The sequence below is a fragment of the Eschscholzia californica genome, unplaced genomic scaffold, assembly GCF_041429995.1.
Source record: "Eschscholzia californica isolate CP2 unplaced genomic scaffold, dmEscCali1.0.p SCAF_3, whole genome shotgun sequence".
NCBI classification, from domain to species: Eukaryota; Viridiplantae; Streptophyta; class Magnoliopsida; order Ranunculales; family Papaveraceae; genus Eschscholzia; species Eschscholzia californica.
The window spans coordinates 40110856-40130887 of NW_028238420.1; the positions used below are offsets into that span (position 1 = coordinate 40110856).

Sequence of the window (20032 nt, forward strand, 5' to 3'; positions counted from 1 at the left end):
TGTTTACTGCCCAAAATTTCCTCCCCTTTTGACCATAAATCGATTGGTATTAATACCCACATAGCTCCCTTCAAACCGGTAAAATCTTTCCCTCTATCTCAACCGTAGTCTCTGTAAACCTCAAAAGCCCCCTGTTGACTACTTTCAATTGCATTACCCGGTGGATTTGAGTTTATTAACTCTAAAGTGATAAGTATACTGATGGAGACCATCTTCCTATTGGGCCTCACGGCCATGGTGATAGTGGGCCTCACGGTCAAGAAGCTACATTAGCGTAGTTTCTATAATTAAGTATTTAGGGTTTCCATAATTATGAGTCTTAGCAATCAAGGTAAGTATTATTAGTAGTTATCTTATTTCCTTATTTGAGTCTATCTAGGAAAGTACAATCTCTATATAAGAGAAGTCTAGCCTGTCTTTGTTAACCAGATCAGAGAATATTATCAACCAAGTTTATTATTATTCAAGTTATTAATCAAGTTTATTGTTTATCGTTATTTTATCAGTTTTATTTCGTTAGTTTAGTTTATTAACAATGGTGGATTCCATTACTTTTACGCTTCCGCAACAATCTACATCAGCTGGTATCATGAGCCCGCAAAATCCTGATACAAAAAACGAGAAATTTTTTTTTCCACCCTCCACCACGACTTCACCTCTCCATCATTCTTCATCCTTTCTTCCAAAACCTCCGGATCCTGCGGAAAGACATAACATCTTCAAATCTAGACTCACCATCAACAATAAGGTGTGTGACTTTATTATTGACAACGGTAGTGAAGGAAATATGATATCACTTCGCCTCGTCAAAGCACTCGGTCTTCCTACTTACGACCACCCTTGCCCGTATGAACTTGGTTGGATTTCTGACAAGAGCGAATTATCGATTCACCAACAATGCATATTTACGTTCTCCATTGGTTCTCACTACCGCGACACTCTCTGTTGTGACGTTGTTGACATGGAGAATTGTCATCTCATCCTAGGAATACCATGGATTTTGGATGTTGATGCCGTACATAGAAGTCGAAATAATACTTATGAGTTAGTTTGGCATAAGAAACTTGCCATTCTTGTTCCGCTTCAAGAAAACCCGACATCGACGAGAGAGAAACATGAGGTAATTGCTCCACCCAAAATTTTCGAACATTCTTCTAAAGATGATTCTAGTTCTGAAGCAGGTTCTCAATCTTTTTTTGCTTTCCCTACCAATAAGGAAACCCATCAATCGGAGAATCCCACAGAAAAAGTCAACCTAAAACCTAATTCCACTCCTTCAAAACGTCTTGTTACAGCTAAATCCTCAAACGACTCAGAGACATCAAGGAAGCATAGCAAGAACGGAAATCATATTCTTGAAGAAACAGAGAGGAAATCATCTTCAAGATTGTTTAGTGAAGATGTTGAGGTAGTGAAGTTAAAAGCAGTATTGAGTTACAATAAAAAGGGTTTAACACCTAGTTCAGATACTTCTGCCATTTATAATCCAATTAAGAGTTTTGAAGTTAATAAAGATCAATTGCTTACGAAAGTTAGATATATGAAACATCAATTCGATGTTAATGGGGCTAAAGGTAAGAGCTTGAAACCTAATGTGACTAAATTTTTTGAGAAAAAGTGTAAAAGTGCCGCATCTAAGATTCACTTGAACAAGATCGAATTAATTCGAGAACAGAGGAAGTTGGTCTTGGAGGCAGAAAAGCATATTACTTTATATGATCTTGGACTTAATCAGGTTCCCAACAAATGGTCAGAACCTTTTGATAATAGTCCAAACATGCTTGTTCCTATTCAAGGTAGTAAAGATGGTCTACGTGGTTTTCTTCTTGTTGCATTAAATTTCGTCATATATAAAAACCAAGGTCATCCAGATGTTCGAGCTGCCATTCCTCGAAAACTTGACGCGCTTGCAGAGCATGGAGTTCTCATCGTATTTGTTGCAATGTACAGGCAGAAATTCGTCCTTTTGTTTTTGTTTTCATTGCAGACAAAATTTGGTGATGCTCTCAAAGTTACACTTGAGCATGACATTGATCGTGTTACTGAGTTCAAGACCACATATTTTGTAACATCAACAATGTGTGTTCTTAAAACCGCAATTACTCGTGAACTTTTTGTGGTGTTTTTGATTCACGATATAAATTCTAGTACACCGGTTTCTTTCTTGAACACAACCGAGTTCTTTCTTGAACACGACCGAGAGCAATTCAAGAGCTATCCTGATAGCGCGAAACAGGAAGAGAAGAACCTTGCTGCTGGAACACCATTACTACACCAGATTAGTACATCATTGTACAAAGATGATGATTTCAAAGGAGATTCTGAAGTTACAGAGTTTCAATGGCGAATAATGGTCGATGATGTAATCAAAAGCCGCAATTTGAAGGAGTACATTGCCGGTTGTGATGTGTCAGGGAGTATGTCAGGAACTCCAATGGATGTTTGTGTCGCTTTCGAGTTACTACTACCAGATATAAATGGAGTTCAATGTACATGGAAGGTTAGCACATTTAGTAGTAATCCTCAACTGCACCTAATCGATGGCAACGATTTGCGTTCCAAGACAAGTTTCATTAGATATATGGACTGGGTGTATTCAAATGACTTCGAAAAGGTTTTCGATCGGTTTTCAGATATTGTTGTTACGGGAACACTGCAGGTTGTATGGATGTTACGGGGGATATTCGTGTTTAGCAATATGAACTTCAATGCAACATTGAGGACTGTTTTGGAAACCGACTACCAAGTCATCGAGCAGAAATATCGAAAGAGGGGTTTCGTTTTTATACCGAAAATAATTTTCTGGAACCTTAGAGACTCTAAAGCAACTCCATTAAAGAGTAACCAAGAAACCATTGCACTAGTTCGTGGTTTCTCAAGGAATAAGTTGTTTGATCCATATATGATTCCGGGAGACGAATTAGTTGTGTCGAATCATAAAATAATTTCTCCTCTATTGATTTCTTCATGGCTTTCAACTTCAAAGAATCATACAAACGAATCTTCATGGCCATCCATTGTTTTTCCAAGAACAAGACAGGTTGTATATGTGACCTCTTTCGTCAAACTAAAAGACGACGGGCGATGTCGCAATTTACTAGACGTATCTATGTTGGTATTGCTTTTGCGAGTATCTTGGCAATATATGTTTCACATTATAATTGGTGATATTGTCAATATTTTTCTTCTTCGGATTTTCGTCAATTTTCGTGAAAAGTGGGAACTAAGGATTGCCTTCAAACTCGTCGCCGAAGTTATCTTCAACATCGCTGATATATATCCTCATTACTTGGACGATCCGCTTTATGACAACACCAACTTGGGGGCAAGTTGTTCCGCAGCGGGGGAGTATGATGGAGACCATCTTCCTATTGGGCCTCACGGCCATGGTGATAGTGGGCCTCACGGTCAAGAAGCTACATTAGCGTAGTTTCTATAATTAAGTATTTAGGGTTTCCATAATTATGAGTCTTAGCAATCAAGGAAAGTATTATTAGTAGTTATCTTATTTCCTTATTTGAGTCTATCTAGAAAAGTACAATCTCTATATAAGAGAAGTCTAGCCTGTCTTTGTTAACCAGATCAGAGAATATTATCAACCAAGTTTATTATTATTCAAGTTATTAATCAAGTTTATTGTTTATCGTTATTTTATAAGTTTTATTTCGTTAGTTTAGTTTATTAACAATGGAGGATTCCATTACTTTTACGCTTCCGCAACAATCTACATCATATACAAAGCCCTTGTGGGATCCATTCTTAAAACAACCAAAAACCACATTGAAATTCACCTTTTTGATTTGGTTAAAAGGACGGGTCCCGCACATCATTTCCTAACCTTATAATAAAGTGGCCATCACGTGTGCAGTGCCCAACTTGAATTGCCAAATTAATAGTACAGCATCAATATGTGGAATGGTGGATACTTCTCCATTAAGTCCATGCAAAATGATCACTCCTGCGTAACACCCCCCATCAAATGTCTTTGTTGCACAACAACCTCAAAACTAACTTTAGTTGCACGGAATGAACTATTTTTGGTACCAAAGTATACATCAACTTCCCATTTCTATTGGCTTCTTGACATTTTTGTGTTATTCCTGAAAAACTAATTAAATTGATTAGTTTCATCAAAATTAAAGACTAACGAATGTACATTGATGATAAATAAATGAGTTCTAGCGAACTCATCAAACATCCCCAAACTTACATTTTGCTAGTCCCCGAGCAAAACAGAAAAATGAAACTATACCTAATCCACCACTTTCGTAGGGATCACGATTGCACTTAGCACGTGCAACAAGCCGTTAAACCTCTAGTTTACCCTAGAGGACGAGTTGAGTCTCGTGAGGGTTTGCAGTGAATATACCCACAAAATTCAAAAATATCAAAAATCCAGAAGGGTCTAAATATGACATGGATTAAAAACGTTAAGCCGATAGAAATTTACGAAAGTTAATAGAAATGAAATCCAGGTCGGCCAAACCATACAAACGCTAAAAATCCCTTCACTAGTAATCAAGACCTAAAGTGCACGTGACCAGCCAATATGAGTATCATTTCGATTCTGAAAAGACAAGACCTTGATTACCGTCTCGATACATTTCGCCTCGACTACTGCCTCACGGTCATACACTCAAAAATTAAAGTAACTCAAGAATGGTTCACTCTATGTGTTAGTATGAATATCAAGGAAAACTCAACACATGAAAAAGACGGACTATAATTTTTGTGGACGACTGATCTCAAAGAAGGAAACAACCACTAATATGGAATGGGGAAGCTAACCAACTCTTCTCACCTGATCTACTATCTAACAATGCTTCCTAGAGGTCGATAGACACTAATGATGATGTGACTAGAACACCTGAGAACTCGACGTCTTCAAATCTTCAAAAACTACTTTAAGGGATAAACACTCAAACAAAACTAATCAAACACTTTCTTCTTTTCTCTCTTTTTTTTTTTTTTTTCTTTTTTTTTTTTTGCTACTGACTCTGGTAATAAAACTCAAAATGCATAACATGCTTTCTTCACATTATTATTATTTTTTCCTTGGGTAAAATTCTTTCAACTTTGCTTCATGCCTTATTCTCAGGGTTCTAAATGATGAAGTTCCTATCTTCCTATAGTTGACACTGTTTTTAAGTTTCTCAGACTACAAGAGTAAAGTTCGCTTCCTGATGACATCCCTAGTGGTTGTAAAATTTGAACTCAAGAGATCAACTGAGTTCTAATGAATATTGTGAGGTTGAGTAGCTCTTCATTCTACTCAGAATTAGCTGAGAAGAGATCACTCAAAACAAAAAGAAAGGCTCAGAATCTCACATGGGTTAAGTCTCCACTAATGATCGATTAAGTTCTCTTAGAAAAGTCTACTCTTCACCTATCTAATACTCACATGGCTAGTGCACAGACAACTTCAAGACTCGAAATTCATGGAAAAACCTTTAGCAAAAGCATAGTACAACCAACTAGACTCTATAACTATTAACAAGCAAAAACAACTAGACTCACGTTTCTAATCCAAAAATTAAAAATTTTGAACCCTTTTGAATTTTTGAAATAAGGACTAAAAATTCAATCCCCCATCCCCAAACTTAAACCGAACATTGTCCTCAATGTTCTGAAGACTATGCAAAATAACAGGATTAGGGAAAGATGTTACCAGATTCAGAAGTCCTATGCATGGGTTGCCTCCCAGAAAGCGCTAAGTTTAACGTCTTCAGCCAGACGATATAGATGAGTCAACAAACCTTAAGAACAGCTCCATAAACTAATAGGCGAAACATCTGTGGATCTACCCAAGACACGAAGTGTTTAGTGAAGGATAGTCTCACATTTGTGTAAATATGTTGTAGTACCCGTGAGACTATCGTGATCGGGTAAGAATCCCCAAACTTAGACGACAATAAAGTCGTTAAGTTTGGCCATGGCCCAGCAAGAGTATAGTCCTGGTAGAAAGGATCTAGGTAGGGATGAGAAACCAAGTGAGGTATTGCACAATCTGTTAAACATGCTCCCGAGGGATACGACACAAGAGGGTCTAGAGGACTATCAAAGACACCCAGAGTTAAACAAGAGGTTTCTAAAACAGGTACACGGAGTTCTTCCAAAGGAATCACTCGGTTACCAGATTCAAGCTCTACCAAATTTGGTTCAGATAAACCCTCTATAATTTGTTGAATGATGATGTCATTAGTGTCCTTAAAGAACTCCAGGTCCTAGACTAAGTCAAGTGAGTCATCATTCTCATTTACTAGATTGAGCAGCCAAGATTCATCATCATCTTTTATGGCGGGTCCATAGCTCAGTGGTAGAGCATTTGACTCATATGATGGAAGTGGTGACTCTAAGGTTGGCAAAGTAATCAGCTCAGACACTAACAAGGAAGTAGACTCTGACATGTTCTCTATCTCATTAATACTACCTTCCTCATCTAAGCATAAAAGTGTCAATAGAGTTTCTAAAGGATCTCTCGACTGAGTTGTTGGTAATGCATCTTGAACTAATAATTCTACCAAGTTCAACCCACTGAACTCATCTATGTCATCAGGGTGAAGTCCCATATTAAAAATATTCATCTCCACCGTCATATTTCCAAATGACAATCTCAAAAGACCACTTCTACAGTATATGACAGCATCTGATGTAGCTAAAAATGGTCGACCCAAAATGACAGGGATTTGACTCTGGGTATCATGAATTGGTTCAGTATCTAAGATGATGAAATCTACAGGAAAGATAAACTCACCAACTTTTATCAAAACATCCTCTACTATGCCACGTGGTCGTCTGACAGACCGATCTGCCAACTGAAGGACTACGGAAGTGGATTTTATTTCTCCCAAACCTAATTGTAAGTACACCGAGTAAGGAAGAAGGTTGACACTGGCACCTAGATCTAACAGAGCTCGTTCAATCTTATGGTTCCCTATAGTGCAAGGTAACGTAGGGCTTCCTGGATCTTTGTACTTAGGTGGGAGGTTTTGTTGGATAATAGAACTCACTTGTTGAGTCAAAAAGACCTTTTTATGCACATTCATCTTACGCTTTCTAGTACATAGGTTCTTAAGGAACTTAGCGTAAGCTGGGATCTGTTTAATTGCATCTAGTAATGGAATGTTAATGCTGATTTGTTTAAATATTTCCATAATCTCCTCATACTTAGACTTTTTCTTTGGCTCTACGAGACGTTGAGGGTATGGAGCTCTAGGAATGTAAGGCTCAGATACTACAGGTGGTTCTTCAGACTCAGGAGCCTTCTCAGGCTCATCATTAAGGGCTTTATTTGATGAAGACAAAGGGATACACTCAGACTCATTTTCCTGGGGAACACTTATCTTATTATCCACGACTCTTCCACTCCTTATAGTGGATATAGCATTGGCTTGGTCAGTTGGCCGTCTATCTTGTATGGCCTTAGGGTTTTGTTCAGGTTGACTCGGAAACTTACCATTTTCTCTTTGATTTAGGGCCTCAGCAAGTTGGCCCACTTGAGTTTGTAAACTAGTCAAGGATTGGGTGGTAACTTGCATAAACTGTTGGGTAGTTTCCTTAAACTCTATATGGCTCTTAGCTAACATTTTTATAGTATCCTCTAATAACCCCTTACTTTCAGAAGAATTTTGGGTGCTCGTTTGGGTAGGAGGATTCCTAGGATGGCTAAAACCTGAAGGGTTGGTAAAATTATTAAACTGACCCTGAGGTTGACCTTGAGACCATGAAAAGTTTGGATGATTTCTCCAACCTGGATTGTATGAGTTAGAGAAAGGATCATACTTCTGATGATTATCATGCCTAGAATTTTGGTAGATAGCATGAGCTTGTGCTCTTTCATCTGAACCGAAGGATAAGGGACATTTGTTCCTTGTATGATTGGGATCTCCACAGACTGAACACGGATAAGAGATGGGTTCATTTCCGACACTCATGACCCGAGTGGGATCCTCCATGAAGGTTTTAGGCTGACACATTTCTAAGGCTTCTATCAATCTAGTTATGGCGGCAAGTTTGTTTTCTGAATCATTTACTCTATAAATGCCACCTCTGTTCGGAGTAGGATTAGCCCTAGTAAGGGGTCCTCTAGAAGTTTCCCATTGCTGGGATTTCTCAGCCAAATCTTCTAAAAATGCCATGCAATCATCGACGGGTTTAGAAGTAAAACCGCCACCACAGAATGACTCTACCATGGATGTAGTGGGATAGTCTAGTCCGTCATAGAGAATCTAGACTAGTCTCATTTTCTCAAAACCATGGTGTGGACACTGCAATACAAGTTCTTTAAATCTCTCAAGATACTTGTAGAGAGACTCTCCTTCTTGTTGTACAAAACTGTTAAGACTTTATCTTAAAGAGGTAGTTTTGTGTTTCGGGAAGAATTTCAGAAGGAACGAACTGCTCAATTCTTCCCATGTAAAAATGGAATGGGGTTGTAAGGCATACAACCAAGATTTTGCTTTCTCTTTCAAAGAGAAAGGGAACAACCTAAGTCTCAATATTTCATCAGGCATGTTGGGGAATTTCATAGTCCCACAAATCTCTTCAAAATCCCTAACATGGTAGTAGGGATTCTCGTTCTCATCCCCACGGAAAACAAGGAGCATTTGGATAATGCTTGGTTTTAACTCGAAGTGAGTTGTGGTGTGGGGTAACTGTATGCATGATGGCTGACATGTTCTAGTAGGATTCATGTAATTCCTGAGTGTCATAGGTGGATTTCCACCCCCGGCTTGGTTCAAATTTTCACCCATAGTGTCACTCAAAGAGAGATTCGCTAAAAGATTACTTAAATGTATTTTTCTACTAATGAAACGACCTCTCTTATCACGATATCTATCGGGCATACACTAGAGCCCAACGACCAAGGATATTTTCAACAAATTTTTTTTTTTTTTTTTTTAATTTTTTTTTTTTTCGAACCAAAGAATCACTACGAAGAACCTATAGGAAAGCAAACACAATCAGGCTGACTCCACCAAGCAACCTAGACAAAATCTAGCAATGAGTGGGTTTGTCAGATTCACCTAAAAAGCTAGACAGCTCCTACTTCGCCACAACACTTGAACTTTGACTGTTATAAAGGTTACTCGATCAGAGTAGTCAGTAAACAATTCTCCAGGAAGACAACCAACGATGAACGTTGTGACAGCCGTCTTCCTTCGGCAAACGTTTCCTCTTCTCGAGGCGGCCTTTTTGACAAGAATTGTTTACAAACTTTCCTCTGAGAATGCCTAGATAAAAGTCAATTTCCCGAGTTGTTTTTGAAGGGTCCTATGAGCTCGATACCTTTGGGGCTGATGTCTAAATAATATTTTAGCTTTTTAAGTAAGGTTTGGGTTCGTGAATGTTGTTACCTATGTGGGCAAGAGAACGGTGATGAAATCCGTTTCTTATCTTGTAACTGGGTTAGTGCCCTTACTAGAATGATTACACTAACAGTTCGATCAAAGCAATTAGGCACACGAATTCACACCAATACCCACTGACAGGAGAATCGTGGGTGTTCAAGAAATTTACCTCCCGTTCAAGACGGGCGATGACCTTTGTAGATGACCCGCGAGTGTTCCGACCCGAGGATTCGTTTTGGTTTTCGGTTACAATTTAATTAAGCCCTCCAATTTAGGGTCAAAACTTTAAAACAAAAATAAAAATAGAAAGTCTAAAAGTCTCTCTCTCACCAAAAATAAAAATAAAATCTAAAATAAAAAAATCTTTGTCTTCTTGATTTCCTCCTCCTTGTTTGCTCCTTTTCTTTAGCTTCTTTTGTGAACTACACACCAAAAACAAGAAAAGCAAGTTAAAGTGATCTAAAAAAGACAAAAACAAAATAAAAATAAGAAAATAAATTTGAAACCCTAAAACTAACTAATCCAAGATCAAAACAAATTTCCTATCTTATCCCCGGCAGCGGCGCCAAAAACTTGATGCGTATTTAAACTAACCTAAATAATAGGCTAAAATAAATCCGTATTTTATAATAAAATCCGCAAGTGCACGGGTCTATGTAGTGTAGACCTAGCAAGTACGGGTCGATCCCACGAAGACAAGTTGAAACTATTTTTAATCCTAAACCAGTGAATAAGTAACTTTGAGATTCAGTTTTGATGGTAAAATTAAATAACAAAGCGAAAATAATAAATGATTGAAAGAAAATCAATACGGAAAAAAAAACTAGAGATTTTGAATCCACTCACGAAATACTTAGAAAGAACATCTAACAAATTAATCGAACACTTTTTTTATCACTCAGACTTTAGGATATGAAATATCTAAAGTCCGGAAAATGTTTTCTTTAAAACAGTCTTAGCTTTTTATATCCACTATCGTTTTAACATTTAAAATAGTTTAACTATTACTCATCAAACAAATAAGAATAGACCATCAAAGACTTAATCTAAGCATGATATATCAAATCTAAAAGCATGAGTAATGAAAAATTAATTTAAATAATAAATACCAAGTGGGAATCAATACATGAAGAACAATAGAGTATCGGATTAATTTTATTAGTGTATCTCTAAAAGCAATCTCATGGGTTTCATCATCCTCTCTAGATGGAGGATTAAAAACCCATGTTTACAATGATCATCATGAGGAAGTTAAATACAATAAAAGAAATAAAAGAAGGGATTAAGAGAGAAATCACCCAAGAGATTTGCACTTCTTATCTTCTCATCAAATCTTATCGTACCTAAATGCCTTCTTTTCTTCTCTACCTCCTAGTTCTCTTCAATATTAATTGCTCTCTCAAAACTTCCTAAAAAATTCTCCCACTTCTTCTCTGTTTACTGCCCAAAATTTCCTCCCCTTTTGACCATAAATCGATTGGTATTAATACCCACATAGCTTCCTTCAAACCGGTAAAATCTTTCCCTCTATCTCAACCGTAGTCTCTGTAAACCTCAAAAGCCCCCTGTTGACTACTTTGAATTGCATTACCCGGTGGATTTGAGTTTATCAACTCTAAAGTGATAAGTATACAAAGCCCTTGTGGGACCCATTCTTAAAACAACCAAAACCCACATTGAAATTCACCTTTTTGATTTGGTTAAAAGGACGGGTCCCACGCATCATTTCCTAACCTTATAATAAAGTGGCCATCACGTGTGCAGTGCCCAACTTGAATTGCCAAATTAATAGTACAGCATCAATATGTGGAATGGTGGATACTTCTCCATTAAGTCCATGCAAAATGATCACTCCTGCGTAACACCCCCCATCAAATGTCTTTGTTGCACAACAACCTCAAAACTAACTTTAGTTGCACGGAATGAACTATTTTTGGTACCAAAGTATACATCAACTTCCCATTTCTATTGGCTTCTTGACATTTTTGTGTTATTCTTGAAAAACTAATTAAATTGATTAGTTTCATCAAAATTAAAGACTAACGAATGTACATTGATGATAAATAAATGAGTTCTAGCGAACTCATCATGTAACATTCTGAATATATTCTGAAATGGATGAAGATTAGGTAACTTGCATGCTACATTATACATAATGCTCGAGGAACAATTTCTGCAATTCTTAAACATTCTTGAAAATGTTCCAACATTATTAATAATGCTCTAACATTATTCGAATTGTTTGAGAAACAATTGTTGTTATTACCTTGCACCCCTAAACATTATTTACAATGCTAGAACATTGTCAATAATGCGAGATCATTTTGCAAATTGTGTACTAAAAAAAACTGATGCCACTGGTTTCCATAACTATACACAGAACCTTAAGAATAATGTGGACAACATTTTCCAAAAAAAATCTGATGCCACCGTTTTCTCCAAATTTTAACTTTTTTCACAGAACCTTATGTAATTTCGTATGCATTCCTAAACATTATGCAAAATGTTTAGGAATGCATCTTACCTTGGTCTGTGATTCAGTCACTTTTAATATTTTTTTGCCTTTTTTACTAGGCCCTCCAGTTGTTGTCTCTTCACTAGCCCTCTTTCTAGAGCTAGCTCTTTGTACAACCTATTGTCTTGCTGCTGCTGCTTCTCTTTTTTAAATGTTTTGCACAAAATGTTTCTACACAACCCAAAATGTCAAAAACATATCAATTTTTACTTATTAATAACCACAAAATCCATCATCACCCCACTAAATGTTAAAACATAAACCAAATTGTCTGCCACATTGACCAATAACATCACTGTAATAATCAAGTAAAACTCCCAAAAATCATAAACAAAGTACTAAATGTCTCAACATAAACCCAATTTCTAGAACACAACCCAAATTGTTAAAACAACCCATTCATTTCATCAACATTCCAGAGAACAAAAACTGGACTACAAATGCTTCCAAATTGTCCCTTGCTACCTTGTGAACTGCTTTCAAATTACATTTGTAATTTAAAGAATTTTTCTTTTTTTGCTCCCTTGACTCTGTACGTTGAGCCTCCACCATCTGCTCTTTCGATTTGGATGTTGCAGATCGATGCTTCAAACACACAGTAATAGATATGTTAGATCATTCAGCAACGACTACGAATGCTACAACACTGTAAGCTGATGCCAATGGTTTTCAGAACTTTTCACAAAACCCTAGGAATAAGAGTAGGAATAAATGAAGCAACATTTTACAGAATGACAAACACTAGCAATTATGCCAAAACATTATACGAAATGCAAGACCACAAACAATACTGAGAGGACAAACTCCAAAATGTCTCGAAATTATGTAAAATGCTTAAAAATGCTTTGAAATATTTATAGAATATCATACCTTTGTCTGTGATGATGCCACATTCATCATTTTCTTGCCTTTTTTACTAGGCCCAGTGGTGGTTGGCTCTTCACTATCTTTTATATGTTTTCTGCAAAAATTGAAATGTTTGTAAGATACCCCCCATGTTTGAAACAAACCAAAAATGTTTCTACACAACCCAAAATGTTACATCATATCAAGTTTCATGGGTAAAAGCCACCAAATGCATCAACACCCAACCAATTTTTTTATAAAAAAACAAAATGTCTCCAATATTTACCAAGAACAGAACCCAAAATGTCTCAACATAACCCTAATTTCTTTAACAAGACCCAGAATTCTAAAACAAACCATTCATTTCATCAACAAAGACAAACAACCAAAAATCGAAAACAAAGTACTAAATGTCTCCACAGAAACCTAATTTGCTGATCACAACCTAAAATGTAACAACAAACCCATAATTTCATCAACAAACCTAACCTAAAAACTTGATGAAGAACCATAAACCCCAAAATTACCTTCTGTGAAGATGCATGATTCCGAAATCAAAAACAAAATTCATAAATGTTTTATCACAAACCAAAATGTTTTCAACAATCACGAAGAACAACAACTTAAGAGCAAGCTAAACCCCAAAAATCAGAATCAAAGTACTAAAGGTCTGAAACGAAATCCTAATTTTTTTGAAAACAACCCAAAATGTCAAAACAAACTCATAATTACACCACCAAAAACCCTAAAACTTGACCATGATCAGAGATAGGAAGAAGATTTTGAGGAAGAACATAGTCGTACCTGTGTGTTAAAGCATTCATCGAAATGTTCGAACGCTACTCAACCCAAAATTTTACATCATATCAAGTTTCAGAGGGTAAAAAACCACAAAATGCATCAACACTCAACCAAATTCTTTTAAGAAAAACAAAATCTCTCCAATATTTACCAAGAACAGAACCCAAAATGTCTTAGCATAACCCTAATTTCTTTAACACAACCCAGAATTTTAAAACAAACCATTCATTTCATCTACAAAGACAAACACCAAAAAATCGAAAACAAATTACTAAATGTCTCCACAGAAACCTAATTTTTTGATCACAACACAAAATGTTACAACAAACCCATAATTTCATCAACAAACCTAACCTAAAAACTTGATGAAGAACCATAAACCCCAAAATTACCTTCTGTGAAGATGCATGCTTCCGAAATCAAAAACAAAATCGATAAATGTTTTATCACAAACCAAAATGTCGACAACAATCACGAAGAATAACAACTTAAGAGCAAGTTAAACCTCAAAAATCAAGATCAAAGTACTAAATGTTTGAAACGAAACCCTAATTTTTTGAAAATAACACAAAATGTTATAACAAACCCATAATTTCATCAGCAAACCTAACCTAAAAACTTGATGAAGAACCATAAACCCCAAAATTACCTTCTATGAAGATGCATGCTTCCGAAATCAAAAACAAATTTCATAAATGGTTTATCACAAACCAAAATGTCGACAACAATCACGAAGAAGAACAACTTAAGAGCAAGTTAAACCCCAAAAATCAAGATCAAAGTACTAAATGTGTGAAACGAAACCCTAATTTTTTGAAAATAACACAAAATGTTACAACAAACCCATAATTTCATCAGCAAACCTAACCTAAAATCTTGATAAAGAACCATAAACCCCAAAATTACCTTCTGTGAAGATGCATGCTTCCGAAATTAAAAACAATATCCATAAATGTTTTATCACAAATCAAAATGTCGACAACAATCACGAAGAACAACAACTTAAGAGCAAGTTAAACCCCAAAAATCAAGATCAAAGTACTAAATGTGTGAAACGAAACCCTAATTTTTTAAAAATAACCCAAAATGTTAAAACAAACTCATCATTTCACCACCAAAAACCCTAAAACTTGACCAAGAACAGAGATAGGAAGAAGATTTTGACGAAGAACAGAGTCTCACCTGTGTGTTAAACGCTGGCGAACAGAAATTAGGTTTAGGGTTTGATGATTCTCGAAGCAGAGAGAGAACAACCGTATAAGCAGAGAGAGTAGAACCATAGGTTTTGAAGTTGCTTTTGAAGTTTTAATATAGAGAGAGAGTAGCCGCAAACGCTTCGGTTGAGAGGGTAAACGCCGGAAATCGTTTCATTTGAGCGAGAAAGAGAGAGAGATAGAGACGCCCAAAATCGTTTGGTTTCAAGAGAGAGCGTTTTTTTAGGGTTTTAGTGTTTAATCAATTTGGAGAGAGAGAGCATTTTGAGTTGAGAAGAATGTTTAATCAAATCAGAATAGAGAGAAATAGAGAGAGAGAGAGAGAGAGAGAGAAAAGAAAGAAAGAAAGAAAGAAAGAAAGAGAGAGGGAGAGAGAGATAGAGGGTAAGGCATGTGGGTGCTGACGCATTGACAGGCTTTTGGGTTAGATTGGGCGGGAAATGGGTGAGGGACATGAGTGGTATGTATTTGTTTTGAGGGGATAGATAGGTAACATCACTTTTTGTGTTTTTTTTGAGATATTATTCCCTATTGGGCTGGATTTGGTATTTGGGCTCCTTTTTTGTGCCTTAGATTTATCCTCTCTATAACAATTTGGTATCTTCTCGAAATTGTCCATGTAGCATTGTAAATAAATGGGTTAATTCCGTTTTGGCCCCCGATTTGTGACCAACTGGCCGTTTTAGCCCCGAATTGTGTCCGGCAGTTCGTTTTGGCCCCAAAAAATTCCTAAATGGCCCCAAATTTTTTCAACCTCCCAATTCTACCCCCATGGCATTTCTGTAATTATTTTTTTTTCTTTTTCTTTGTCCACCTCATCTAACAATCACCACATCACTCTGTCCACCTCACCCTTCTTCTCCGGCGAAAAGTTGTCGGCCGGAATAAAAAATTCCGGCCGGCCACCTTTACCAAAAAAAAAAAATTTCTTCATCTTCTTCATTTCTCTCTCTTCTTCATCTCCTTCTTTCTCTCTCTTCTTCCTCTTTCTTTACCTCTCTCTCTAACCCCTCTCTCTCTCTCTCTCAATATAACTCCGGCGAAGGGGCGGAGCCCCTTCGCCGGAGAACCAGACCTTCAAGGTCTGGTTTGAAACCAGACCGGGATCTGGTTGTTGCAACCAGACCGGGATCTGGTTGTTGCAACCAGACCGGGATCTGGTTGTTGCAACCAGACCGGGATCTGGTTGTTGCAACCAGACCGAGTCTGGTTTCAAACTAGACCTTCAAGGTCTGGTTCTCCGGCGAAGGGGCGGAGCCCCTTCGCCGGAGTTATATTGAGAGAGAGAGAGAGAGGGGTTAGAGAGAGAGAGGGGTTAGAAAGAGAGAGAGGTAAAGAAAGAGGAAGAAGAGATAAAGAAGAAGAAGAGAGAGAAAGAAGGAGATGAAGAATTTTTTTTTTTTTGGTACCGGAGAAGAAGGGTGAGGTGGACAGAGTGATGTGGTGATTGTTAGATGAGGTGGACAAAGAAAAAGAAAAAAAGATAATTACAGAAATGCCATGGGGTAAAATTGGGAGGTTGAAAAAATTTGGGGCCATTTAGAAATTTTTTGGGGCCAAAACGAACTGCCGGACACAATTCGGGGCTAAAACGGCCAGTTGGTCACAAATCGGGGGCCAAAACGGAATTAACCCTAAATAAATTATTATATTTGTTTATCTTCATCATCTTTTTGTCTCTGTGCATTGTTCCAATGAAGAAAAAGTCTCGTCTGTCCAAACAACTTTTTCGAAAATGAGGATGGATCTTTGGAGGCCAACTCAAATTTGTGACACATAGAAAGATATTTTTGGTGGAGGAGTGGGAGAGGGGGAGAGAGAGAGAGTGAGTGATGAGGCAGATAAATAAAAGAAAATAAACATAGTTGTAATAGTCCATGGGTTATCTAGCATTTCCGCCTCATCGTTATGAAAATGCTACTCCATTTCTAATGTGATTTTACATTTCTAGTTCTTTTATTAGTACTTTAGAATCTTGTTCTTTATATACTCCTTAGTTTTACTTCGAAGTATTAATTAGGTGTTCAAGGAATTGGAATATATTCACAAGTCAGCGTGAACATTCTAAACGAGCCTAAAGTCTAACAACATACTAAAGAGTCTAAAACTGAACAAATTTATTATTTAAACATTTAATATTTAAGTTCAATAAATATGGATTCCACCTTCTTTGGAAATCGAATCTTGGACCTACGTGATTTTGAAGTTTATGTCAGCACTATCAACCACTAGGACAACCACGCAGGTTTTCAACTTTTTCTTTTATTAAATTGACCTTTAGGTTTGGAAAACATCCATTTCATAATCAATTGGGAAAGAGTCAATGGACTCTTTTTCGGAAGCCATTCATTCTTCCCGAATGCATCATTTCATTGTACGGCCGGACAACTCCAAGTGTGTTTTTGTTGAAATCACTTCAAGTGTGTTTGTTCCTCGTTATTTTTTGCCATGGCAAGTCTCTGTAAAATAATTCACATTATGAGAACCGTGAGGATTTTCTTCATAATATCATGTTTAGGATATATCCAGTGAAAATATAAATTGTAAGAGTATAAAATTAGAAATACAAAAAAAATATGATTCTCTTGTTGAATAGGACCTTTGTTGTTAAGAAAACATTGATATGATTACCTACTTTAATGATTTATTATTGGATTACTTATTCTTTTCTTATTAAGTATTGGTGAATTATTCCTTAATTAGGTACTTAAAACAAAAACGTAGTTGTTCACTGTGTATAGAACTAGAGTGTAGTTTAGTTAGCACATGTTATTCTTTTTGTAGTACCTTTTTTGCCCACTATCTTCTTCGTTTAAACGTTGTCGGCTCAAAGTCGTTGGTTGGCCACTTTCTTCGGCGACTTTTAAAACTTCTCCTCCCACCACCACCATCACTGTCACCGTCGTCATTGCCACCGACAACACCAGCAACCTCACCACTCATCTCTTTCTCTCCTCTCTTCAATCTCTCTCTTTCTCTCTACACTAGGGTTGGAGATTTCCACAAACCTTAGATTATGTTTAGGGAAATCCAAACTAGATTTGAAGCTCATGAAATAGAGAAGCTTCGTTGAAGCTTGCAATGTATCTACATATTATTATCCCGATCTCCAGGGAATCAGACTGCAAGTGATTATTCAGCAGCCCAAACAGGAAGTGATTTTCCGCGGATGCTATCAGAACAATATTTAGGGGGCAAAAGGAGAGGTGATTCATTAGGGGGTCAAACAGGAATTGCTTCTTCCTAGAGGTAAACATAACTAGATTCAGGGGGCCAAGTAGGGAATGAGTTTTCAAAGGGCGAAACAAGAAATGATTCTTTATGTGATAAACAAAATACTCCCTCTGTCTCAAAATGAAAGTCCATTATTCCTTTTTGGATTGTCTCAAAATGAAAGTCCCATACTATATAAAACCTATAATATTCAATATTTTGACAAACATACCCCTCCTTAATTTTATAAATATCAAGTGCATTTATTAGGAAAGATAATGAATGCACTACTTTTGTCCAATAAAATTCACTAGATTGAATTACAATAAATGCTAACACTCTTAATCTCTTATTTAATAGGGACAATATGGGAACAGTTTGCCATCAAGATTTATCTCATGTAATTTAGGCAATATATAAAATAAATAATATAATAAATTCGTTGGGTTTTAGGCCTCTTTCATGTTTTAGGGCTTTAGGCCTCTTTCATTATAGTTTAAATTAGGTAGTTATCGTGCTCATCACATCTTCATGATGTATCAATGCCTTATAACGACTAGCGTAGATCGTACTCGCATTCTAAAAAAATAGAAGTGGAGAGATCAATCTCGACGGTTGTGAAAGACTATCACCCTTGAAGCCCACAATCCTTTTTTTTTAGTAAAACCAGAATTACATTCATAAGTAGAAATCATCCACAACATTACATGGTTTGAGAATTTTAATTCCTCCGAGAACTACATGAGAGTTACGTAAGTAAAGTACTAGACAGAACTTTCGAATGTAAAATGTCTCATGAAGGGAAATGAATAACAAGACAACAACAATGAAAATACTCTAAAGGTCGACAAATGAGAAGATCATCAAGGTCGAGAATGAAAAAACCCTAAAGGTCAAAAAATTTATTGCACTAGAACGTAAATAAGCTCCAAACAAAAGAACCACTGCCGCCATCACTGGAAAATCGCCGCCACCACTACGAGGAAACCACCACGATCAAACCACAAAACTACCACCATCTCAGCCGACAATCCATATTAATAATAGCCATTAGCCACCAATTACCCATGCCACCTATTCTACAACTGTACAACTATCTCACAATTGCACCTCGATAATTCAACCATTTCAACCTACTTAATGATTGCAAATGCTAAATAATCCAACAATTTCAATCCAGTTAATGGACAAACGCTACATAATTCAGCAATTTAAACCCACTTAAAGGACAAACATTACGTAATTTAGCAATTTCAACCCTTTAATCGTACGTGAATTACAAAATAAAGGGCTTGGATTTTATTTAAATTTAAATTTTCTTTTTTCAACTGTGATCTAGTTGTACTTGTTCACTAAGTGGGTTGAAATTACTGGCTTATCCAGCATTTCCGCCTCATCCCAATTCAACTTTCTTTAGTTTTTCATTGGCCGTTTTTTAGTCAATAGATATTTTAACTCCTAAACTAACCTATCTATCACTTCAAACATTTTGTATTTTTTTTCTTCTAGTTTTGTTTGTTAGTCATTTTCTCATCGTCTTTTTTATAGAAGTATTGTTCTTTGATCCATCTCTTTTTCTTCCTCACAAAAAATATCATGACTTGGTCCAGGCTCGAGTTCGGGCATGTTTCACATGCCAAATAAAATTTTTCTCTTCTAAAAACTCAAACTATTCTTCTATATGTCACAAATAATTTAGGGTCACAGTCCACTATTGGTAACATAATGTTTTAGATGGTCAAATATATCCATATTATATTTTTAAAATGTCAACCATTGTCAAAATGGTATTTAAAGTGGTTAAGTATGGTTTTCAAATAATTTAATAGTCAAATAATTTAAATTGTAAAACAAATCATTGTTAGACTTTAGAGAGATACACAATATTTGGACACTACATTGTTATTTGTTTTGCATAACATTTCATATATATGTACAAAAAATGTCATCAGACTCAACAAACTTTTATTAAATGGGTCTTGATTGGCCCAGCTCGGGCAAATGATTGGCCCAGCTCGGGCAAACCCACGGGTCGACCTAGCTCGTCAACGTATCGGGTCGAGTCTAGGCCAAGAAAAATTAGATTGGGCATG

General features: G+C 36.5%; 1 protein-coding gene across 1 annotated transcript; it reads right to left on the reverse strand.

Moving 5' to 3' along the window:
• Window positions 1-6207: 6207 nt before the first annotated feature.
• Window positions 6208-8138, reverse strand: LOC147550249 (uncharacterized). Its single transcript, XM_086668442.1, has 2 exons — window positions 6331-8138; window positions 6208-6229 (listed from the first exon to the last, which is right to left on the reverse strand). Exons 1-2 carry the CDS (start codon window positions 8136-8138, stop codon window positions 6208-6210), a joined length of 1830 nt encoding a protein of 609 aa, XP_086524568.1.
• Between the last annotated feature and the right edge of the window lie 11894 nt (window positions 8139-20032).

Coding starts and splice junctions, on each gene's coding strand:
- LOC147550249 (XM_086668442.1), bottom strand. CDS start 8,138: ATGGCATTTTTAGAAGATTTGGCTGAGAAATCCCAGCAATGGGAAACT. Junction 6,230..6,330: donor TCACCACTTCCATCATATGA/GTCAAATGCTCT, acceptor CACTTGACTTAG/TCTAGGACCTGGAGTTCTTT.